General features: G+C 45.8%; 1 protein-coding gene across 2 annotated transcripts in view; it reads left to right on the top strand.

Annotated features, from left to right (window-relative positions):
- LOC139546439 (glycogen synthase kinase-3 beta-like) overlaps positions 1-22,551 on the top strand; it is a 62,548-nt gene extending 39,997 nt beyond the window's left edge. Inside the window, exons 3-11 of one of the 2 annotated variants that reach the window (XM_071354814.1) lie at positions 887-970; positions 15,574-15,684; positions 15,771-15,901; positions 16,918-17,024; positions 17,192-17,289; positions 17,673-17,768; positions 21,671-21,857; positions 22,087-22,191; positions 22,363-22,551. In XM_071354814.1, the coding sequence (XP_071210915.1) occupies positions 887-970; positions 15,574-15,684; positions 15,771-15,901; positions 16,918-17,024; positions 17,192-17,289; positions 17,673-17,768; positions 21,671-21,857; positions 22,087-22,191; positions 22,363-22,427 (984 nt within the window). In that variant the 3' untranslated portion in view covers positions 22,428-22,551. Of the gene's footprint in view, positions 1-886; positions 971-15,573; positions 15,685-15,770; positions 15,902-16,917; positions 17,025-17,191; positions 17,290-17,672; positions 17,781-21,670; positions 21,858-22,086; positions 22,192-22,362 lie in introns of both variants that reach the window. The other variant, XM_071354813.1, reaches the window with a different exon arrangement.
- The last annotated feature ends 3,170 nt before the right edge of the window (positions 22,552-25,721 follow it).

Genomic DNA, 25,721 nt, shown 5'->3' with positions numbered 1-25,721 from the left:
TGTGGCTACTCTTCCTCTGTATGTGGCTACTGTTCCTCTATGGGTGGCTACTGTTCCTCTGTGGGTGGCTACTCTTCCTCTGTGTGTGGCTACTCTTCCCCTGTGTGTGGCTACTCATCCTCTGTGGGTGGCTACTCTTCCTCTGTGGGTGGCTACTATTCCTCTGTGGGTGGCTACTCTTCCTCTGTGTGTGGCTACTCTTCCTCTGTGGGTGGCTACTCTTCCCCTGTGGGTGGCTATTCTTCCCCTGTGGGTGGCTACTCTTCCTCTGTGGGTGGCTACTGTTCCTCTGTGGGTGGCTACTCTTCCTCTGTGGGTGGCTACTCTTCCTCTGTGTGTGGCTACTCTTCCTCTGTGGGTGGCTACTCTTCCCCTGTGGGTGGCTATTCTTCCTCTGTGGGTGGCTACTCTTCCTCTGTGGGTGGCTACTCTTCCCCTGTGGGTGGCTACTCTTCCCCTGTGGGTGGCTACTCTTCCTCTGTGTGTGGCTACTCTTCCTCTGTGGGTGGCTACTCTTCCTCTGTGGGTGGCTACTCTTCCTCTGTGTGTGGCTACTCTTCCTCTGTGGGTGGCTACTCTTCCCCTGTGGGTGGCTACTCTTCCCCTGTGGGTGGCTATTCTTCCTCTTGGTCTGTTTGGCTGGAGTCTTCTGTGGACTTAGAGTTCTCCAGATTGAGGGCAAATAATTATCTTACGTTATGTATGATTCTTGATATGTGTAAAATCTGTGCTGTGTCTGTCTGTAGTTGACCTGTATCTAACCTGCTTCTTTCTCTCTGCTGCTGTTTGCTGTTGACCCACCTTTGTCTTGTAGTTGTCTCATGCTGTATCCTGTTGTAACAGTAAGTAGTATTGACTGATGTCTGTCTGTCTCTCTCCCTGTCAGAACCGCGAGCTGCAGATCATGAGGAAACTGGACCACTGCAACATTGTACGCCTGCGCTACTTCTTCTACTCCAGCGGAGACAAGGTCCGTTTGCCTCCTTGTCCGTCCATCTGTCTGTCTCTGTCCGTCTGTATGTCTCTTTGTCTGTCTGTCTTTCTGTCCTTCTGTCTGTCACTCTCTCTGTCTGTCTGTCTTGTACAGTGCCTTCGGAAAGTATTCAAACCCCTTGACTTTTTCCACATTTTGTTAGTGTCACGATCGTCTTGAGTGGAAGAAGTGGACCAAGGCGCAGCGTGTGAAAAATACATTCTCTTTTATTTGAGAATAAAGAAAAACACGAAACGAACACTATTATACACCTAAACAAAACAACAAACGATCGTGAAGCTATAAACGTAAGTGCACACACAAGCTACAAACGTACAACATAGACAATTACCCACAAAACCCAAATGCCTATGGCTCCTTAAATATGGCTCTCAGAGACAATAAACCACAGCTGCCTCTAATTGAGAACCAATCTAGGCAGCCATAGACATACAAACACCTAGACAAGACACTGACCCATTAAACGTACAAACCCCTAGACAAACCAAAAAACATACATTCCCCATGTCACACCCTGACCTAACTAAAATAATAATGAAAACAAAGATAACTAAGGCCAGGGTGTGACAGTACCCCCCCCCCCCCCCAAAGGTGCGGACTCCGACCGCACAACCTGACATTGAAGGGGAGGGTCCGGGGTGGGCCTTATTATGGCGGCGGCTCGGGTGCGGGACGTGGCCCCCACTCCACCATTGTCAATACCCGCTTTGGTGGCTCTGGTAGATCCTGGCTGACTGGCGGCTTTGGAAGATCCTGGCTGGCTGGCGACTCTGGCTGCTCATGGCTGGCTGGCGACTCTGGCTGCTCATGGCTGGCTGGCGACTCTGGCTGCTCATGGCTGGCTGGCGACTCTGGCTGCTCATGGCTGGCTGGCGACTCTGGCTGCTCATGGCTGGCTGGCGACTCTGGCTGCTCATGGCTGGCGGACGGCTCTGGCTGATCCTGTCTGGCGGACGGCTCTGGCTGATCCTGTCTGGCGGACGGCTCTGGCTGATCTTGTCTGGCGGACGGCTCTGGCTGATCCTGTCTGGCGGACGGCTCTAGCGGCTCGGGACAGACGGGCAGCTCTGACGGCTCGGGACAGACGGGCAGCTCTGACGGTGCTTGGCAGACGGGCAGCTCAGACGGTGCTTGGCAGACGGGCAGCTCAGACGGTGCTTGGCAGACGGGCAGCTCAGACGGTGCTTGGCAGACGGGCAGCTCAGACGGTGCTTGGCAGACGGGCAGCTCTGACGGTGCTTGGCAGACGGGCAGCTCTGACGGTGCTTGGCAGACGGGCAGCTTTGACGGTGCTTGGCAGACGGGCAGCTCTGACGGTGCTTGGCAGACGGGCAGCTCTGACGGTGCTTGGCAGACGGGCAGCTCTGGCCGGCTGAGGCACACTGTATGCCTGGTGCGTGGTGCCGGAACTGGAGGTACCGGGCTAAGGACACGCACCTTCAGGCTAGTGCGGAGAGAAGGAACAGGGCATACTGGACCCTGGAGACGCACATTAGGCCTAGTGCGTGGTGCCGGCACTGGTGGTACCGGGCTGGGGACACGCACCTCAGGGCTAGTGCGGGGAGAAGGAACAGGGCATACTGGACCCTGGAGACGCACATTAGGCCTAGTGCGTGGTGCCGGCACTGGTGGTACCGGACTGGGGACACGCATCTCAGGGCTAGTGCGGGGAGCAGCAACAGGCCGCACAGGACTCTGGGGACACGCAGGAGGCTTGGTGCGTGGTGTAGGCACTGGTGGTAATGGGCTGGAGACACGCACCATAGGGCTAGTGCGTGGAGGAGGAACAGGGCTCTGGAGACGCACAGGAAGCCTGGTGCGTGGTGTAGGCACTGGTGGTACTGGGCTGGGGCGGGGAGGTGGCGCCGGAAATACCGGACCGTGCAGGCGTACTGGCTCCCTTGAGCACTGAGCCTGGCCAACCTTACCTGGTTGTATGCTCCCCGTCGCCCGACCAGTGCGGGGAGGTGGAATAACCCGCACCGGGCTATGTAGGCGAACCGGGGACACCATGCGTAAGGCTGGTGCCATGTATGCCGGCCCGAGGAGACGCACTGGAGACCAGACGCGTTGAGCCGGCTTCATGGCACCTGGCTCAATGCCCAATTTAGCCCTGCCAGTGCAGGGAGGTGGAATAACCCGCACCGGGCTATGAACACGTACAGGAGACACCATGCGCTCTACTGCGTAACACGGTGTCTGCCCGTACTCTCGCTCTCCACGGTAAGTACAGGGAGTAGGCGCAGGTCTCCTACCTGACTTCGCCACACTCCCTTTTAGCCCCCCCCAATAAATTTTTGGGGCTGACTCATAGGCTTCCTACCGCGTCGTCGTGCTGCCTCCATTCGCCGGTATCCCTCCTCGCACTGCCCCAGAGAATCCCAGGCGGGCTCCGGCATTCTCCCTGGGTCTATCGCCCACCTGTCGATCTCCTCCCACGTAGTGTAGTCCAGTCTTTGCTCCTGTTTCCCTGCTACCTCCTCATACCGCCGCCTCTCGGCTTTAGCTGCCTCCAGCTCTTCACGAGGGCGGCGATATTCTCCAGGTTGAGCCCAAGGTCCCTTTCCATCCAATATCTCCTCCCATGTCCATGAATCATTTATGCGCTGCTCCCGTTGCTGCTTTACACGCTGCTTGGTCCCGTTATGGTGGGTAATTCTGTCACGATCGTCTTGAGTGGAAGAAGTGGACCAAGGCGCAGCGTGTGAAAAATACATTCTCTTTTATTTGAGAATAAAGAAAAAATACGAAACAAACACTAATATACACCTAAACAAAACAACAAACGATCGTGAAGCTATAAACGTAAGTGCACACACAAGCTACAAACGTACAACATAGACAATTACCCACAAAACCCAAATGCCTATGGCTGCCTTAAATATGGCTCTCAATCAGAGACAATAAACCACAGCTGCCTCTAATTGAGAACCAATCTAGGCAGCCATAGACATACAAACACCTAGACAAGACACTGACCCATTAAACGTACAAACCCCTAGACAAACCAAAAAACATACATTCCCCATGTCACACCCTGACCTAACTAAAATAATAATGAAAACAAAGATAACTAAGGCCAGGGTGTGACAGTACCCCCCCCCCCCCCCCCCCCCAAAGGTGCGGACTCTGACCGCACAACCTGACATTGAAGGGGAGGGTCGGGGGTGGGCCTTATTATGGCGGCGGTGCGGGACGTGGCCCCCACTCCACCATTGTCAATACCCGCTTTGGTGGCTCTGGTAGATCCACCAAAGCGGTCACACCCTGGTAGGCCAGGGTGTGACAGTTAGGTTACAGCCTTATTCTAAAATTGATTAAATTGTTTTTCCCCCCTCATCAATCTACACACAATACCCCATAATGACAATGCAAAAACAGGTTTTTAGACATTTTTGCTAATTTATGAAAAAAATGAACTGAAATATAATATTTACATAAGTATTCAGACCATTTACTCCGTACTTTGTTAAAGCACCTTTGGCAGTGATTACAGCCTTGAGTCTTCTTGGGTATGACGCTACAAGCGTGGCACACCTGTATTTGGGGAGTTTCACCAATTCTTCTCTGCAGCTCCTCTCAATCTCTGTCAGGTTGGATGGGGAGCGTCGCTGCACAGCTATTTTCAGGTATCTTCAGAGATGTTAGATCGGGTAGAAATCCAGGCTCTGGCAGGGCCAATCAAGGACATTGAGAGACTTGTCCCGAAGCCACTCCTGCATTGTCTTGGCTGCGTGCTTAGGGTCATTGTCCTGTTGGAAGGTGAACCTTCGCCCCATTCTGAGGTCCTGAACGCTCTGGAGCAGGTTTTCAGCAAGGTTTTTAGGTTTTCAGCAATATCTCTGTACTTTGCTCCGTTCATCTTTGCCTCGATCCTGACTAGTCTTCCAGTCCCTTCCGCTGAAAAACATCCCCAAAGCATGATGCTGCCACCACCATGCTTCACCATAGGAATGTTGCCAGGTTTCCTCTAGACGTGACGTTGGCATTCAGACCAAAGAGTTCAATCTTGGTTTCATCAGACCAGAGAATCTTATTTCTCCTGGTCAGAGAGTCTTTAGGAGCCTTTTGACAAACTCCAAGCGGGCTGTCATGTGCCTTTTACTGAGGAGTGGCTACCGTCTGGCCACTCTACCATAAAGGCCTGATTGGTGGAGTGCAGCAGAGATGGTTGTCCTTCTGGAAGGTTCTCCCATCTCCACAAAGGAACTCTAGAGCTTTGTCAGAGTGACCACCGGGTTCTTTGTCACCTCCCTGACCATGGCCCTTCTCCCCCGATTGCTCAGTTTGGCCGGGCGGCCAGCTCTAGGAAGAGTCTTGGTGGTTCTAAACTTCTTACATTTAAGAATGATGGAGGCCACTGTGTTTTTGGGGACCTTCAATACTGCAGAAATGTTTTGGTACCCTTCCCCAGATCTGTGCCTCGACACAATCCTGTCTCGGAGCTCTACGGACAATTTCTTCGACCTCATGGCTTGGTTTATGCTCTGACATGCACTGTCAACTCTGGGACCTTATATATACAGGTGTGTGCCTTTCAAAATCATGTCCAATCAATTGAATTTACCACAGGTGGACTCCAATTAAAAATACTTTTGTAAGTAAGGTTTTTCTGTTTTTTATTTTTTATACATTTGGAAAAATAAAAAAACAACAGCTGTTTTTGCTTCGTCATTATGGGGTATTTTGTGTAGATTGCTGAGGATTTTCTTTATTTAATCAATTTTAGAATAAGGCTGGAACATAACAAAATTTGAAAAAAGACAAGGGGTCTGAATACTTTCCGAAGGCACTGTATGTCTGTCTTTCCGTATCGTTGTCTGTCTCTCTCTCTGTCTGTATGTCTGTCTTGTGTGTCTTTCTCTCTGTCCTTCTGTCTGTCTGTATCGCTGTTTGTCTGTCTGTCTTGTGTGTCTGTCTCTCTGTCCTTCTGTCTGTCTGTATCGCTGTCTGTCTTTCCGTATGTCTGTCTGTCTGTTTGTCTGTCTGTCTGTCTGTATGTCATGTTCCCTCTCTGAGTATTCTGAATATTCATAACACATGAATGGTTCAGTTCGTAGAATCTGTCATTCACATGCTGGCAGGAGGAGCACTGACAAATATAGACCACACCCATGTGCCCAATATGTCAGAGTGCACGTATGCAGCATGCACAGTGCCAGGTCCATGACACTGCAGTAATGGATACTCCCACTCAGGAAACCTTGTCTGGACTTGGTTTGGGATGCCCATGTGTGAGGGTGAGGGAGAGAGGCTGGGGCAGAGGGCACTGAGTAAAGGGGTTGCCTGACCAAAGGCCACTTGCTATTTTTAGGAACCACCACGTGCAAGAGGGCCTGTCGTGAGCCTCACTCTTCTCCTCTTTCTCTCCTCTCTGACATCTTTTCCTCCTACCCCCTTCACTCTCTGTTCTAATTGTGGATAGCTGGCATAGTGTGATTGGTATGGGGATTATAGCTCTGCTGACACGTAGGAGGGAAAAAGACAGGCAGAGAGGGAGAGAGAGTGTGTATGCATAATACTAGTCAGGTCTGAAGATGGGTCCTGGTCAGATGGCTCATGTCTAGTGTAGAGTGCAGTGCCAGTAGTAGCAGACTAACAGTTGTGTTAGCTGTTAGTAGTAGCTGTGTAAGCTGTTAACAGTTGTTAGCTTTTAGCAGCCTAGTTGCTGTGTTAGCTGTTAACAGTTGTTAGCTTTTACCCTAGGAGCTATGTTAGCTGTTAACAGTAGTGGTAGCTTTTAACAGCAGTGATGGCTCTAACCAGGAGCGTAGCACTAGCTGTAGTAATAGTGTTTGTAGTAGCAGTAGTGTTAGCTGTTAGCAGTAGCATTAGTAGTAGCAATAGTTTTAGCAGTAGCAATAGTGTTAGTAGTAGCAATAGAGTTAGCAGTAGCAAAAGTGTTAGCAGTAGCAATAGTGTTAGCAGTAGCATTAGTAGTAGCAATAGTTTTAGCAGTAGCAATAGTGTTAGTAGTAGCAATAGAGTTAGCAGTAGCAAAAGTGTTAGCAGTAGCAATAGTGTTAGCAGTAGCAATAGTGTTAGCAGTAGCAATAATGTTAGTAGTAGCAATAGTGTTAGCAGTAGCAATAGAGTTAGCAGTAGCAATAGTGTTAGCAGTAGCAATAGTGTTAGCAGTAGCAATAGAATTATAGTTATGTGGAGATATGTAAGGTCTGGAGTCTGGACTGATTAAACCCTGTTCCTGTTCACTCTTTACGCACTTACACAACACACGTCAAACACAGTGCGAGTTTTAGAGCTCTAGCACACAGTGGCACTGTGAGATCACGGCATGCCTCTAGGTTTGGCTAAGCCGTGTCTCGTGTACAGTTGGCAGGACTGAGAGGTGTGTGTGATCAGTGCCCAGGTACAGAGAATGGGGGAGGAGAGGTTGTGCAGACGGGTACCAGTCTGCAGCTGGCTGGCAGTGCCAATATCTTTACATGTCTTTGACAGTATACCAGGCGTATGCATTTTAACAGTGCTCTAGTCTTCCGAGATGATTATGTACCCAGTGTTCAGACGTACGTTCTAGTGTGAATAAAAGCATTCTAAAATGAGTGCTAGTTCTCTCTCCTTTCTCTCACTCACATGCAGGATTGGTCACTTGAATACTGTAGCAATCCTCACTATATGAGCCACGTTACAATTCCCACCAGGTGGGTTAACCCTATTGGCGCGATGTGTAGTGTGTTTGCCTTTCACGCCTGTGACCCGGGTTTGCTTCCCTACCCTGGTGTTCCTTACAATACTTATAATATGCATTACCGCCAATGTTGGGAAACTTTAGTACAGGCCCTATGTTCCTCCAGGAACCAAGAGGATTAAGTGAGTTAAGTAAGTCTCTGTATTAGCTGGTAAAGGTGCAAGGTTTAGCTGTGTTATTGAGAGGAAGTACCTTTGTAGTGAGGCAGGAAGTGAGTCATCACTGCTGTTAGGCTAAATATAGCCTGCTGGGCGCTAGGCAAACAGCAGGAGGACCCCGGAGTCTCTCTTTCTCTGTAAATCCTACTGTTATCAATAAAGTATGTGGAAGAGGTGTGAACACCATTACCTTTAACCTGTATAAACCAGGCTGGATGACATGTCTTTTGTGTGTGTGTGTGTGTGTGTGTGTGTCTATAGACTATGCGTGAGAAAGAGAAAAGGGTCCAGATGGGTCTATTCTAGTGGACAGAACTGTTTCAGACTGCCAGTCTGTTCAGAATCCATGATAACACTAGATCACCTGAACAGCCAGCTAGCTTCTCACGCTACACTCTGTCTGCTCGGGTTAATTTTTTATATTTTTATTTTACCGTTATTTTACCAGGTAAGTTGACTGAGAACACATTCTCATTGCAGCAACGACCTGGGGAATAGTTACAGGGGAGAGGAGGGGGATGAATGAGCCAATTGTAAACTGGGGATTATTAGGTGACCGTGATGGTTGAGGGCCAGATTGGGAATTTAGCCAGGACACCGGGGTTAACACCCCTACTCTTACGATAAGTGCCATGGGATCTTTAATGACCTCAGAGAGTCAGGACACCCGTTTAACGTCCCATCCGAAAGACTGCACCCTACACAGAGCAGTGTCCCCAATCACTGCCCTGGGGCATTGGGATCTTTGTTTAGACCAGAGGAAAGAGTGCCTCCTACTGGCCCTCCAACACCACTTCCAGCAGCACCTGGTCTCCCATCCAGGGACTGACCAGGACCAACCCTGCTTAGCTTCAGAAGCAAGCCAGCAGTGGTATGCAGGGTGGTATGCTGCTGGCAAATGGAACAGAGGGAGTAGAATGCAAAGGTTGAGTTGGGAAAGAAGGTACACTCATAGACTTGCCGTTTCACTATAACCTTCTTTGGGCATCTCCAGAGGCATTGTGGGTAAAGTCTGAGCTCAAAGATGAAGAACGGATGGCATGTGACGTCACGGCAGGCCATCGACCTTCACTAATCAGATCATAGGAAAAGGAAGAGGAATAGAGTGGTAGGCTTGGTATAGGGGTGGGGTGCATTAGGGGGACAAATTACATCCTTTAGGGCTCACTGAGGCCCAGACGAGCACTTCCTGTCTCCACCCAGCCCCCTGGTGCCTTGGCAGGAAATTACATCACTGTCTGCGGCGGTGCGTCACGTCAAGAGGGTAGTGACACAGGCGTGCTTTTCCTGCCCTCGGGAGAAACACTACACAATGGAGCACAGTACAGACACAGTGACATCATCACACAAACAGGCTGTTTCCTCGCTGTCACCACAGCAACCAACGCTTTAGAGAGAGAGAGAGAGAGAGAGAGAGAGATAGAGAGAGATGGAGAGAGAGGGAGAAGACAAGACAAGACAGAGACATGGAGGGAGTAAAGAAATGGCAGACAGTCTATGAGATGGACATGGGCATGCCAGAGTGAAGTGTCACTGATCGTCAAACAATAGTTATATTGTCTGTGTGTGTTGCCTAACCTTTCCCTCTCTCTCTCTCTCTCTCTCTCTCTCTCTCTCTCTCTCTCTCTCTCTCTCTCTCTCTCTCTCTCTCTCTCTCTCTCTCTCTCTCTCTCTCTCTCTCTCTCTCTCTCTCTCTCTCTCTCTCTCTCTCTGTCTCTGTTTCTCTCTCTCTGTCTCTCTCGCTCTCTCTTTCTCTCTCTCTGTTTCTCTCTCTCTCTCTCTCTCTCTCTCTCTCTCTCTCTCTCTCTCTCTCTCTCTCTCTCTCTCTCTCTCTCTCTCTCTCTCTCTCTCTCTCAATTCAATTTCAATTCAATTCAATTCAAGGGGCTTTATTGGCATGGGAAACGTGTTAACATTGCCAAAGCAAGTGAGGTAGATATTATACAAAAGTGAAATAAACAATACAAATTAACAGTAAACATTACACATACAGAAGTTTCAAAACAATAAAGACATTACAAATGTTATATTATATATATACAGTGTTGTAACAATGTACAAATGGTTAAAGCACACAAGTTAAAATAAATAAGCATAAATATGGGTTGTATTTACAATGGTGTTTGTTCTTCACTGGTTGCCCTTTTCTTGTGGCAACAGGTCACAAATCTTGCTGCTGTGATGGCACACTGTGGAATTTCTCCCAGTAGATATGGGAGTTTATCAAAATTGGATTTGTTTTCAAATTCTTTGTGGATCTGTGTAATCTGAGGGAAATATGTCTCTCTAATATGGTCATACATTGGGCAGGAGGTTAGGAAGTGCAGCTCAGTTTCCACCTCATTTTGTGGGCAGTGTGCACATAGCCTGTCTTCTCTTGAGAGCCAGGTCTGCCTACGGCGGCCTTTCTCAATAGCAAGGCTATGCTCACTGAGTCTGTACATAGTCAAAGCTTTCCTTAAGTTTGGGTCAGTCACAGTGGTCAGGTATTCTGCCACTGTGTACTCTCTGTTTAGGGCCAAATAGCATTCTAGTTTGCTCTGTTTTTGTGTTAATTCTTTCCAATGTGTCAAGTAATTATCTTTTTGTTTTCTCATGATTTGGTTGGGTCTAATTGTGCTGTTGTCCTGGGGCTCTGTGGGATGTGTTTGTGTTTGTGAACAGAGCCCTAGGACCAGCTTGCTTAGGGGACTCTTCTCCAGGTTCATCTCTCTGTAGGTGATGGCTTTGTTATGGAAGGTTTGGGAATCGCTTCCTTTTAGGTGGTTGTAGAATTTAACGGCTCTTTTCTGGATTTTGATAATTAGTGGGTATCGGCCTAATTCTGCTCTGCATGCATTATTTGGTGTTCTACGTTGTACACGGAGGATATTTTTGCAGAATTCTGCATGCAGAGTCTCAATTTGGTGTTTGTCCCATTTTGTGAAATCTTGGTTGGTGAGCGGACCCCAGACCTCACAACCATAAAGGGCAATGGGCTCTATGACTGATTCAAGTATTTTTAGCCAGATCCTAATTGGTATGTTGAAATTTATGTTCCTTTTGATGGCATAGAAGGCCCTTCTTGCCTTGTCTCTCAGATCGTTCACAGCTTTGTGGAAGTTACCTGTGGTGCTGATGTTTAGGCCGAGGTATGTATAGTTTTTTGTGTGCTCTAGGGCAACGGTGTCTAGATGGAATTTGTGGTCCTGGTGACTGGACCTTTTTTGGAACACCATTATTTTGGTCTTACTGAGATTTACTGTCAGGGCCCAGGTCTGACAGAATCTGTGCAGAAGATCTAGGTGCTGCTCTCTCTCTCTCTGTTTTTCTCTCTCTTTCTCTCTCTCTCTCTCTCTCTCTCTCTCTCTCTCTCTCTCTCTCTCTCTCTCTCTCTCTCTCTCTCTCTCTCTCTCTCTCTCTCTCTCTCTCTCTCTCTCTCTCTCTCTCTCTCTCTCTCTCTCTCTCACTCTCTGTCTCTCACTCTCTCTCTCTCTCTCTCTCTCTCTCTCTCTCTCTCTCTCTCTGTCTCTGTCTCTGTCTCTCTCTCTCTCTCTCTCTCTCTCTCTCTCTCTCCCTGTCTCTCTCCCTGTCTCTCTCTCTCTCTCTCTCTGTCTCTCTCTCTCTCTCTCTCTCTCTCTCTCTCTCTCTCTCTCTCTCTGTTTCTCTCTCTCTCTCTCTCTCTCTCTCTGTTTCTCTCTCTATCTCTCTCTTTCTCTCTATCAATTTTCAAATCAATTCGCTTTATCGGCATGACGTAACAATGTACATATTGCCAAAGCTTATTTTTGATATTTACAATATAAAAATAAATAAAAATGAGAATCAAAATTGTCAACGGGACAACAGTAACAACAATAACCAAGGGTCAAAATAACCATACATTCAACAATAACAATAAGCATACAGTAAAGTACATGTGCAGGTTGATTGGTCTGTCAGACACTGTCCCTCAACTTATGGCAGGCAGCAATGTAGTGCGCTGCCAACCCACAGCTCTCTGCGTCCTCCCCCAACAGGACGGGTAGCCTACTCTCATCAGAGAGGTCTTTGAAACCTTGAATAATGGTTTTGAATTTGGGAAAATGACACTCTCTAATTGTTTTCTATTTTTGACATTTTGTCAGGAAATGCAGCTCCGTCTCAGGTTCTGCTGTTGTGCAGTGGTTGCACAGCCTTTCCTCTACAGGGAGCCAGGTTTTCCTGTGTCTACCCTTCTCAATGGCAAGGCTGTGCTCACTGAGCCTGTACTTTGTCAAGGTTTTTCTAAGGTTTTGATCAGTAACCATGGTCAAATATTTAGCCACGGTGTATTGTCGATTTAGGGCCAGATAGCACTGCATTTTGCTTTGTGTTTGTGCTTGTGTTTCTCAATAAGCAATGTAGTTTTGTTTGGACTGTGTTGTAATTTGGTTTATCCTGATTGATTGAATGTTCTGGTCCTGAGGCTTCAGTGTGTTAGTAGAACAGGTTTGTGAACTCAGCCCCAGGACCAGCTGGATGAGGGGACTCTTTTCTTTGCTCAGCTCTTGGCATTGCAGGGCTTGGTAGTGATATGAGAGGGGGTCACTGTATTTTAGATGTTTCCTAAACTTAATTGCTCTTTTTTGAGTTTTTATTATTAGTGGATATTGGTCTAATTCTGCCCTGCATGCATTGTTTGTAGTTTTCCTCTAGACATGTAGGAGAATCTTACAGAACTCTGCATGCAGGGTTTCAATGGGGTGTTTGTCCCATTTGATGAAATCTTGTTTTGCAAGTGGACCCCTCACCTCGCTGCCATAAAGTGCAATTGGTTCAATGACATATTCAATTAGTTTTAGCCAAATTTTTATAGGTATTTCAATTTGAATTCGCTTTTTAATGGCGTAGAATGCCCTGCGTGCTTTCTCTCTTAGTTCATTCACTGCCTCATTAAGGTGTCCAGTTGAGCTTATTTTTAAACATAAGTAATTGTAGTGTGTACAGTACTCTATATATTTTGTACCAATTGAGAACTTTGGTCTAATTCCCTGAGATCTGGATCTTCTCTGGAAAATCATTATTTTATTCTTTTTGGCGTTTACTGCCAGGGCCCAGGTCTGGCAGTACTGCTCTAGCAGGTCCAGGCTCTGCTGTAGGCCATGTGCTGTGGGTGACAGCAGGCATAGGTCATCTGCGAAGAGTAGGCATTTAACTTCTGAATTGTGGAAACTAACACCAGGGGCTGAGGATTTTTCTAGAATAGTGGCCAATTCGTTAATGTAAATATTGAAGAGTACAGGGCTCAGATTCCAACCCTGGCGAAGGCCCCGCCCCTGGTTAAAGAATTCTGTTATTTTCTTACCAATTTTAATGCTGCACGTATTGCCAGTATACATTGATTTAATTATGTCATATGTTTTACCCCCTACACCACTTTCAATAACTTTGTAGAACAGTCCTGTATGCCAAATAGAATCAAATGCTTTTTGGAAGTCGATAAAGCAAGCGTATATTTTGGTATTATTTTGGTGGACATGTTTATCTATCAGGGTGTGTAGGGTGTAAATATGATCAGTTGTGCGAATTTTTGGTATAAATCCAATTGGGCTTTTACTCAAGACATTGTGCTTATTAAGGAAGTTTAGAACTCTTACATTGATAATACTACAGAAAACCTTCCCCAGGTTACTGTTCACACAAATGCCTCTGTAATTGTTCGGGTCAAATTTGTCTCCGTTCTTAAAGATTGGGGTTATGAGTCCTTGATTCCAGATGTCAGGGAAATAACCTACACTCAGGATCAAATTAAACAGTTTTAATATAGCCAACTGAAATGTTGCACTAGTGAGTTTGAGCATCTCATTTAGTATGCCATCAGGTCCGCATGCCTTTTTAAATTTGAGAGCCTGAAGTTTCTTATAGAGCTCCTGGTCAGTAATTGGGGAGTCCAGTGGATTTTGATTGTCCTTTATAGCTTTTTCTAATCCATTCAACTTCTCATGAATTTGGTGTTGTTCTGCGTTTGCGTCAATTTGAACGGTGTTGTAGAGTGTTTTAAAATGGGTTGTCCATATGTCACCATTTTGTATCGCTAATTCCTCTTGTTTAGATTTTTTTTAGTTTTTTCCAATTTTGCCAGAAGTTGTGTGTGTTTATGGACTCCTCAGTTAGTGTCAGCTGCTTGCTGTTGTACTGTGCTTTTTTGGTTCTGAGTGTACGTTTATAGAGTTTTAAAGTCTCACAGTAATGAAGGCGTAATTCACCATTATTTGGGTCTCTGTGCTTTTGGTTGGATAGTGTTCTAAGTTTTTTCCTTATAATTTTACAATCTGCATCAAACCAGTTGTCATCTGTGATCTTTTTTTTTTTTTTTTTTATCAATTTCAGTTGTGCTTCTTTTGCCGTTTGCCTGAATATATAGTTGATGTTTTGTACTGCTAGATTGATGCCTTCTTTACTGTGAGTGAATGTGGTATCCAGAAAGTTATCTAAGAGTGTTTGGATATTTTGGTTCCAGGTTGCTTTCTGGTATTCTTCTGTGCTGTTTTGGGCCCATCTGTATGAATGTCTGATGTTGTACAGCTTACTGGGCTGTGAATGTGTGGTTGTTTCCATGTCTGTTCTTTTGAGGAACAACGTAATTTGGCTGTGATCAGACAGAGGTGTTATTGGCTTGACAGTGAATGAGCTGAGAGAGAAAGGGTCAATGTCTGTGATCATATAGTCTACTGTACTGTGGCCAAGAGGTGAGCAGTAGGTGAATCTCACCAAAGAGTCCCCGTAACCTACCATTGACAAAGTACAGACCCAGGCTTCTACAGAGCTGCAAAAGATCCCTTCCGTTTTTGTTGACGGTGCTGTCACTGTTGTTTCTATGGGGGAGATTAAGACAGTTAGAGACAGTATGGCCTGTAATAAAGCTGTCTCCTCGTGTGCTCGTTAGATCAGGTAGTGTTCCTGTGTGCGCATTTGTGTCCCCACAGATGAACACATTTCCCTGGGCCTGGAAATGGCCCGTCTCTTCCTCAAGGGTGGGGAAGATCTCCTCTGAGTAATATGGGGATTCTGAGGGGGGGATACAGTATATATTGCGCAAAGGAACACATCTTTTTCTGTCAGTACAAGTTCTTTTTCAGTTTTAACCAAATGTGATATTTGCCAATTTTGAGGGGATCAATTAGATGTTGTAGTTCGGATTTGTACCAAATGATCAGTCCTCCAGAGTCTCTGCCTCTATTGACAGAGCTGTGTTTTTGTGACGGCACAATTACCTCTCTGTAGCCTGTGGGGCAGTGAGTGACAATGTCAGCCTTACACCATGTCTCCTGCAGAATGATGACATCAACATCTTTAAGGTTTTTGTTGAACTCCAGTGCTAAACTCTCCAGTCCAAAGGTTGATGAGTTTAGGCCCTGAATGTTCCACATGCTAACTGATAGTGATTTCATGTTGCAAAAAGAAAGAATAGCAGTCAGAAATACAGTAACTACTAACTAATAAGTTGTTAAGAGTGAGATAAACAGGATAACAGCTAACATTTTTTCTGTTATATCGCTCTCTCTCTCTCTCTCTCTCTCTCTCTCTCTCTCTCTCTCTCTCTCTCTCTCTCTCTCTCTCTCTCTCTCTCTCTCTCTCTCTCTCTCTCTCTCTCTCTCTCTCTCTCTCTCTCTCTCTCTCTCTCTCTCTCTCTCTCTCTCTCTCTCTCTCTCTCTCTCTCTCTCTCTCTCTCTCTCTCTCTCTCTCTCTCTCTCTCTCTCTCTCTGTAACAGAAGGATGAGGTGTATCTAAACCTGGTTCTGGACTATGTTCCTGAGACAGTCTACAGAGTTGCCAGACACTACAGCCGAGCCAAACAGACTCTGCCCATAGTCTATGTCAAGGTGTGTGTGTGTGTGTGTGCACACTATGTTGCCATCATGTGTATCCTCTGCTTTCCATTTCTAATGTGTGTGTGTGTGTGTTGTAGTTATATATGTACCAGTTGTTCAGGAGTCTGGCCTACATCCACTCATTTGGGATCTGCCATCGGGACATCAAGCCTCAGAACCTGCTGCTGGACCCCGAGACGGCTGTGCTCAAACTCTGTGACTTCGGCAGGTCAGTTTGAACTATGTGAAAGAATATGCAGTTCTCATTAGCTTTGATTGGCTAGGATTAGGATGAGGATGATGATGATTATGGCAGTGATGTTAATGAAGATGACTATGATATTGCTGATGATGATGAGGAGTGTATGTGACTGACAGTGTGTGGTGGTGATGTTGTGTCTCCAGATGATGATGATGAGGAGTGTATGTGACTGACAGTGTGTGGTGGTGATGTTGTGTCTCCAGATGATGATGATGAGGAGTGTATGTGACTGACAGTGTGTGGTGGTGATGTTGTGTCTCCAGATGATGATGATGAGGAGTGTATGTGACTGACAGTGTGTGGTGGTGATGTTGTGTCTCCAGATGATGATGATGAGGAGTGTATGTGACTGACAGTGTGTGGTGGTGATGTTGTGTCTCCAGATGATGATGATGAGGAGTGTATGTGACTGACAGTGTGTGGTGGTGATGTTGTGTCTCCAGATGATGATGATGAGGAGTGTATGTGACTGACAGTGTGTGGTGGTGATGTTGTGTGTCCAGATGATGATGATGAGGAGTGTATGTGACTGACAGTGTGTGGTGGTGATGTTGTGTCTCCAGATGATGATGATGAGGAGTGTATGTGACTGACAGTGTGTGGTGGTGATGTTGTGTCTCCAGATGATGATGATGAGGAGTGTATGTGACTGACAGTGTGTGGTGGTGATGTTGTGTCTCCAGATGATGATGATGAGGAGTGTATGTGACTGACAGTGTGTGGTGGTGATGTTGTGTCTCCAGATGATGATGATGAGGAGTGTATGTGACTGACAGTGTGTGGTGGTGATGTTGTGTCTCCAGATGATGATGATGAGGAGTGTATGTGACTGACAGTGTGTGGTGGTGATGTTGTGTGTCCAGATGATGATGATGAGGAGTGTATGTGACTGACAGTGTGTGGTGGTGATGTTGTGTCTCCAGATGATGATGATGAGGAGTGTATGTGACTGACAGTGTGTGGTGGTGATGTTGTGTTTCCAGTGCTAAGCAGCTGGTACGTGGAGAGCCCAACGTGTCCTACATCTGCTCTCGCTACTACAGAGCCCCCGAGCTCATCTTTGGTGCCACCGACTACACCTCCAGCATAGGTGAGCTAACAGCTAACCGCTTACAGCTAAACCCCATTCAAATTCATATACACCCTAGCATATATTGGCTAAATGCTAACCCTGTTTAAAGTCAAACTACACCTCTAGAGCAGGTATGCTAATCACGACATCTTCCTGTTTATGCTCCGCCTGTTTATGCTCTACAGATGTGTGGTCAGCTGGATGTGTGCTAGCAGAGCTGTTGCTAGGGCAACCAATCTTCCCTGGCGACAGTGGAGTTGATCAGCTGGTGGAGATCATCAAGGTACTGATACTAGCCTGTCAGTTAGGATGTCTGTCAACTAATTCTCTCTATTTCATCGAATGAAAGTTGGCACACTCACCTGTCTCTCTCTCTCTCTCGCTCTCTCTCTCGCTCTCAATTGTCCCTCTCTTCACTGCTCATGCACTCTCCTCTTTTTGTCATATTCTTCCCCTCATTTGTCTCTTCCTCCCCTTCTTCCCCCTCTCTCTCTGTCTCTCCCTACCTCCCCCTCTCTCTCCGTCTCTCCCCCCCCCCTCTTCTCTCTGTCCATCTCTCCCTCCCACCCCCCCCTCTCTCCCTACCTCCCCTCTCTTTCTCCCTCCCTCTCTCTCTCTCCGTCTCTCCTTTCCCCTCTCTTGTCCTCTCCTGTCTCTGTGCTGTAGGTTCTGGGGACACCTACACGGGAGCAGATCCGAGAGATGAACCCCAACTACACTGAGTTCAAATTCCCCCAGATTAAGGCACACCCATGGACTAAGGTGAGTCAACAGGTACAGGAACTCTTTTACTACTCTACAATCCACCCCCTCCCCTAGCATCATCTCTCTGTGCTCGCCACGCCAGCCTGCCAGGCATTCATCTCTGCCATCCCATATATCTGTATCCCCTAATATCCAAAATAAACCCCTTCAGCTAGACACTTCATGATGGGCCCCACCTAGATTTGTAAGGATTGGATAGGTGTAAGCTATATGGTAACAGTTGCGTCTAGCCCCACTAGCTTACTGGTAGGCTAGCTGGGGTTTCTACCATATTGCTTACAACCATCAGATTCTTTCTAATCTGCAAGGGCACATGACGAAGTCCTCAGGTCAGGTCGGTGATAACCTCAAGAAAGGGAGTTAGCAAAGAGGACATTGTCACAGTATTTGAACAGGGCCCAAGTCAAATGGCAAATGAGCAGTGTTGTAGAGCAGGTCCTCGTGGCGTCTCCCTAGACTCCACCTTGTGCTTGTTCTCTAGTACTGCATCCTCTAGCCACCCAGTCTCTGTGCTGCCTGTCTAGACCAGGGATGGACAACTCCAGTCCTCGGGTTCTGATTATTGTCATACTTTTGCCTGAGCCCCAGCTGACACACCTTACTCCCAATAATCAACTAATCCTGATCTTCAGTTTAAAATGCACATAGTTCAATCAGCTGTGTTTGCTAGGGATGGGGAAAAAATGTGACACCACTCCAGCCCCGAGGACTGGAGTTGCCCATTACTGGTCTAGAGTCTCCTACCCTGCTTCTGTAGGGCTGCGCTCTTTACACTTGAACTGGACAAATACAAAAGACAATCTATGGACAATGAGCCCTCCTCGTGGTTTTAACAGACACACAAAGTTTATAATATACAGTCGTGGCCAAAAGTTTTGAGAATGACACAAATATACATTTTCACAAAGTCTGCTGCCTCAGTTTGTATGATGGAAATTTGCATATACTCCAGAATGTTATGAAGAGTGAGCAGATGAATTGCAATTAATTGCAAAGTCCCTCTTTGCCATGCAAATGAACTGAATCGCCAAAAGACATTTCCACTGCATTTCAGCCCTGCCACAAAAGGACCAGCTGACATCATGTCAGTGATTCTCTCATTAACACAGGTGTGAGGTTGACGAGGACAAGGCTGGAGATCACTCTGTCATGCTGATTGAGTTCGAATAACAGACTGGAAGGAAGGAGGGTGGTGCTTGGAATCATTGTTCTTCCTCTGTCATCCATGGTTACCTGCAAGGAAACACGTGCCGTCATCATTGCTTTGCACAAAAAGGGCTTCACATGCAAGGATATTGCTGCCAGTAAGATTGCACCTAAATCAACCATTTATCTGATCATCAAGAACTTCAAGGAGAGCGGTTCAATTGTTGTGAAGAAGGCTATAGGGCTCCCAAGAAAGTCCAGCAAGCGTCAGGACCATCTCCTAAAGTTGATTCAGCTGTGGGATCGGGGCACCACCAGTACAGAGCTTGATCAGGAATGGCAGCAGGCAAGTGTGAGTGCATCTGCACACACAGTGAGGCGAAGACTTTTGGAGGATGGCCTGGTGTCATCAAGGCAGCAAAGAAGCCACTTCTCTCCAGGAAAAACATCAGGGACAGACTGATATTCTGCAAATGGTACAGGGATTGGACTGCTGAGGACTGGGGTAAAGTCATTTTCTCTGATGAATCCCTTTTCCGATTGTTTTGGGCATCCGGAAAAAAGCTTGTCCGGAGAAGACAAGGTGACGCTACCATCAGTCCTGTGTCATGCCAACAGTAAAGCATCCTGAGACCATTCATGTGTGGGGTTGCTTCTCATCCAAGGGTGTGGGCTCACTCACAAATTTGCCTAAGAACACAGCCATGAATAAAGAATGGTACCAACACATCCTCTGAGAGCAACTTCTCCCAACCATACAGGAACAGTTTGGTGACGAACAATGCCTTTTCCAGCATAATGGAGCACCTTGCCATGAGGCAAAAGTCATAACTAAGTGAATCGGGGAACAAAACATCGATATTTTGGGTCCATGGCCAGGAAACTCCCCAGACCTTAATCCCATTGAGAACTTGTAGTCAATCCTCAAGAGATGGGTGGACAAACAAAAACCCACAAATTCTGACAAACTCCAAGCATTGATTATGCAAGGATGGGCTGCCATCAGTCAGGATGTGGCCCAGAAGTTAATTGACAGCATGCCAGGGTGGATTGCAGAGGTCTTGAAAAAGAAGGGTCAACACTGCAAATATTGACTCTTTGTATCAACTTCATGTAATTGTCAATAAAAGCCTTTGACACTTATGAAATGCTTGTAATTATACTTCAGTATTCCATAGTAACAGCTGACAAAAATATCTAAAGACACTGAAGCAGCAAACTTTGTGGAAATTCATATTTGTGTCATTCTCAAAACTTTTGGCCACTACTGTACACTACCGTTCAAAAGTTTGGAGTCACTTAGAAAAGTCTTTGTTTTTGAAAGAAAAAAAGTAGTTGGCAGCTTCATTAAATATTCCGGGATGCTGGCCTTCTAGGCAGAGTTGCAAAGAAAAACTATATCTCAGACTGGCCAATAAAAATAAAAGATTAAGATGGGCAAAAGAACACAGACACTGGACAGAGGAACTCTGCCTAGAAGGCCAGCATCCCAGAGTCGCCTCTTCACGTTTGACGTTGAGACTGGTGTTTTGCGGGTACGATTTAATGAAGCTGGCAGGACTTGTGAGGCATCTGTTTCTCAAACTAGATACTCTAATGTACTTGTCCTCTTGCTCAGTTGTGCACCGGGGCCTCCCACTCCTCTTTCTATTCTGGTTAGAGCCAATTTGCGCTGTTCTGTGAAGGGAGTAGTACACAGCGTTGTACAAGATCTTCAGTTTCTTGGCAATTTCTCACATGGAATAGCCTTCATTTCTCAGAACAAGAATAGAATGATGAGTTTCAGAAGAAAGGTCTTTTTTTCTGGCCATTTTGAGCCTGTAATCGAACCCACAAATGCTGATGCTCCAGATACTCAACTAGTCTAAAGAAGGCTAAATCTAAAGATTTACTTCGCCACCATGGCCTATTTATTGCCATTACCTCCTTTATCTCACCTCATTTGCTCACATTGTATATAAACTTATTTTTCTACTGTATTATTGACTGTATGTTTGTTTTACTCCATGTGTAACTCTGTGTTGTTGTATGTGTTGAACTGCTTTGCTTTATCTTGGCCAGGTCGCAGTTGTAAATGAGAACTTGTTCTCAACTTGCCTACCTGGTTAAAGAAAGGTGAAATAAAAAATAAAATAAAAAAGGCCAGTTTTATTGCTTCTTTAATCAGAACAACAGTTTTCATCTGCGCTAACTTAATTGCAAAAGGGTTTTCTAATGATCAATTAGCCTTTTAAAATGATAAACTTGGATAAGCTAACACAACGTGCCATTGGAACACAGGAGTGATGGTTGCTGATAATGGGCCTCTACGCCTATGTAGATATTCCATAACAAATCTGCTGTTTCCAGCTACAATAGTCATTTACAACATTAACACTGTATTTCGGATCAATGTTATGTTATTTTAATGGACAAAAAAATAGCTTTTCTTTCAAAAACAAGGACATTTCTAAGTGACACCAACATTTTGAACGGTTGTGTATTTTTCTATGTATATCACCCTCACCTTTGTGCCGACCCTTGTCAGTTAAGTTAGGTAATATCTGTAACATTCAGTAGTTGATAATAATTACATTCTCTTTCCATTTCATATCTATTAGCAGAAACTGAAATCCTCCTCTCTCCCACCTGCTATCATGACCGCATACATCATTGTGTTCATGATACTAGTTTGAAATTGATTGGTTTACTGATTCTAGTCTCGCCTTTGTGATTGGCTCCCTGACTCGTCATTGCGTTGGATTGGCTGCTAGGTGTTCCGGCCCCGCACGCCCCCGGAGGCCATTGCCCTGTGCTCTCGGCTGCTGGAGTACACGCCCACCTCGCGCCTCACCCCCCTGGAGGCGTGTGCACACTCCTTCTTCGATGAGCTGAGGGACCCCAATGTCAAACTGCCCAACGGGCGAGAAAAACCCTCTCTCTTCAACTTCACCACCCAGGGTACAGCACCTTGTCAATACACTCTCTGCCTGTCTGTTTTATCTGCGGTACGGAGAGTTTCTTCTCTTACATGTATAATGATGAGGTCTCTCTGTCAAGTCTCTGTACTAATGCTACCTGCTGTAATCTGTGTGTGTGTACGTGTGCGTGTGTGTGAGTTGTGTTTTCATGTGTTTATCTGTGGTGGATGTGATCTGCTGTAATCTGGTGTACCGTGTCTCTCTCATAGAGCTGTCCAGTAATCCCTCGCTGGCCAACATCCTAATCCCCGCCCACGCCCACTCTCAGGTCGCCACCTCCACCCCAACCAACGCCAACGCCACCGCCACCACAGGTTGACCCACACCTCTCCATCCCTCTCCAACTCTCTGTCTATGTTCTCTCTCTCTCTTTTCTCTCTCTGTCTCTCTCTCCCAGGAAAATGTCTCATTAAAAACACCTGTTTACTCATTGTGTAAATGAGTGAATCATTTTCCTCTCCCTACTCTCCTGTCCTTCTTTCTAGATGGTAACAGCACAGATCGCGGCCCCAGCACCACTACCGCCTCAGCCTCCAACTCCACCTCCTGAACCCTCCCTCTCTGACCCCCCCCCCCCCCAATCAGGGGTGCACCTGGGTGCCAGCTGTAAGAATGATGACATGGCAGGGTTTAAAACAGATGACCACAACTAACTGAGCCCTCCACGTCACCCATTTAAGTGTTTGATTTCTGCAACCTATTCCACTGAGGACATCTTTATGGTCTGTTAGAGGGAGGGGGTGGTGGGGGCAGGGGGAGGCTGATGAAATATAAGAGTATTCATATATAAACGTACCATATATACACAATACTAGCCTGCTAATGTTTCCAAGAGGACAATCTATGTATCAAAGTAATTATCTGTCCCCTCACCCTCCTACTCTTCCTTGTCCACAATGAAGCCCCCCCCCCACATTAAGGATCAGTCCCTCCCTCTCGCCCTCTCTCTACACCACACCCCTTCATATCCTCATCACTTCCCCTCTGACACCCCCTGGTTGGGATGGCCACCCAGGCTCCTCCTCCTGTAGTGCATGGCCTGAGTATAGTTAGGAGCACCCAGAGTGACCTTTCACCCCTGCATTGACGTCCACACTTTTGCTAATTAGGCATGAGGCACACATACACACACATACATTCTTACCAACACACGCCGATGCATGAAGGTCCTGATATATGTGGACAGTCCAATCAGAAGGGAGGTTTTGGATGTTGTCAGAGGTTTGCTTGGGGTTGTTTTTAAATGGTTAGCGAACAGTTTTATTCTGTTTTTATTTTATATCCCCTTGGCTTAGGGTGGGCGGGATCATGTCAGATGTCTATGGTTCTGTCTGCTTGTATTACATTTACACTGAGTGTACAAAACATTAGGAATACCCCCGTTCTACAGGGATGCTGGCCTATGATGACTCCAATGCTTCCCACAGTTGTGTCAAGTTCTCTGGATGTCCTTTGGGTGGTAGACCATAAATGATACACACGGGAAACTGTTGCATGTGAAAAACCCAGCAGCTTTGTAGTTCTTGAGACACTCCGGTGTACCTGGCACCTACTACCATACCTCATTCAAAGGCACTCAAATATTTAGCCTTTCTCATTACATCTGTCACACATACTGTACACAATCCATGTCTCTACTGTCTCAAGGCTTAAACATATTTCTTTAACCTGTCTCCTCACCTTTATCTCTATGCTGAGAAGTAGATTTAACAAGTGACATCCATAAGGGATAGCTTTCACCTAGATTCACCTGGTCAGTCTGTCATGGAAAGAGCTGGTGTTCCTAATGTTTGTACACTCAGTGTATACATACATACACAGTTTATATATTACTTTGCATTATGTACAAATATATATATATATATTTAACTTCAATGGTTCAGAATCCATAACGGTTAGTTGTTGGCTCACAGAGCAGGGGCAATATTTGCTACTGCCTAAAGACATGAAGAGGCAAGGTGGTGTGATTTCTTTGGCTAGAAAAGCCTTTTTTTCAGCAGTCACTTTCCTGTTTTTCTGTATGTAATTATTGGTATGTTAATGCTGTAGACAGGACTAGAAAAAATATTTTTATTTATCTCTATCAGATGACTGTGTTGTAATGCAGTCAGTTTGGAGGGGATGTCTCCCCCACACCTTCTTTCTGTCTCTTCAGATGAAGACTTTTTCTTCCAAACCAACCCCTAGCTTCTACCCCCTTAGCATTTGATTTGGAATTCAGCCATGGAGAGGTCTTTGTTGTTTCTGGCTAGATTGCGAGGAGTCCTCTGTCACTCCTGGCTCTCCGATTGTGACCACTGACTCACTGTTAGTACAATGTTCATCAAATGTTGGTCCAACGTTAATTGAACATTAGTCTAGCATTCTTCTCTTTCCTCTATCTCTCTCCACCTGAACCACACACGCACCTCTCTGGCACAGTCTCTCAGAGTAGAGTGTCTTACTTACCCAGACATATTCACACAGGTTCAATACGACAACACAACTACACTGTGTATATGTATACAGTTCATATGCTCCTCACCAAATCCTGACTCATATTTTAGTTTTTTATGTTTGTTAGTTTCTTCTGTTTTTATGTTGTGATCATGGTATGTACAGTATATATATATCTAGACCCATGTCCTGTTTATGAGCAAAAACAAAGATATGGGGGGAGAAAAGAAAAGAAGAAAAAAACAGACTTGTTTGTTGGATATTGTAGATGATGATGCTTTATCTAGCCATATAGTTCAATCTTTACCTGTACATTACAGTAGATGACAGCTGTATTATTCGAACAATACCTAGTCATGTATAGTGTATCTATAGTTTGGAGTGCCTTTTCTTTCATACACCTTCGCCTTGCCCCCCTTATCTCCCACCCCTCCCATCACATAACCTTACATCCTCCTTAGGTGCTGTTGAATTACTTTCTGCCCCCTCCCCTATCCCCCCTCCTCTCAGATCTCAGTTTCAGTCAAGAGTTGTGCCAATGTTAGTTAACATTAGAATTTCTCGCTTTCTCTGTATGTACAAGTCATCTTCAACCTCCTTTTCCCCATGTTTAAAGCTTTTTGTTACACATCTGTTTTTAAAACATGATCTATATATAGTTCCAGATTGTTGTCCTGATTTGAAGAAAAGTCTGTGTTTGATTTTAATCAATGGTTTCACTAGGGTGCAGAAATATTTTCCACACACACAACAGACAACAGTCAACATAGCATAGACATACATTAGAGTACATTATGTATTCAGTCAAAATGATGCTTCTGGTATCAAAGCCATTACGCCTATTGATGTTGTGACAAGCCATCCTCAGAGGTAATGCAGTACCTTGTATCTCATTGTCTACACACCCCTTCTCTTTTCCACCCTCCATCCCTCTGTGGTCTGAGGTGTTTATCATGTCCCCCTCCAGTGCCATCCCGTCCTGTTTGCTGTAATATTTGCGTTTATCAACGTGTTGCTATCTATCCCACCAGTGTGACCACTTCGCCTCTCTCCCCTGACTCCAGTTCAACCAGTGAACCATGTCAATCCACACCACAACCGTTTCAGTTACCAAAACAAAGACAAGCAAGGATAGTGGACTATAATATACCGACTGTGGCATCGTCACAATTTGCTAACCGAGTTTAAAGAAAAAATAAGAAAAGACGACAGAAAACTAACTGTATAACAATACCACTACTACTTGAATGCCTCGGTTTGTGACATTTTATTTCATTTTCAAATGTTTGTTTTTTGTTTTTTTTGTTCTGTGAAGGTATCCTAAATGTTCGCCCCTGTAAATACTTCCCCCTGCGTGCCCTGAGGAATAGTTCCCTGGTTTCCTGGTACTGTCATTTGCATTAAATAA

This window comes from Salvelinus alpinus, chromosome 20 (assembly GCF_045679555.1).
Source record: "Salvelinus alpinus chromosome 20, SLU_Salpinus.1, whole genome shotgun sequence".
Lineage (NCBI taxonomy): Eukaryota > Metazoa > Chordata > Actinopteri > Salmoniformes > Salmonidae > Salvelinus > Salvelinus alpinus.
Note: the sequence above shows the minus strand (reverse complement) of the source record. Positions and strands in the feature narration are given on the sequence as shown.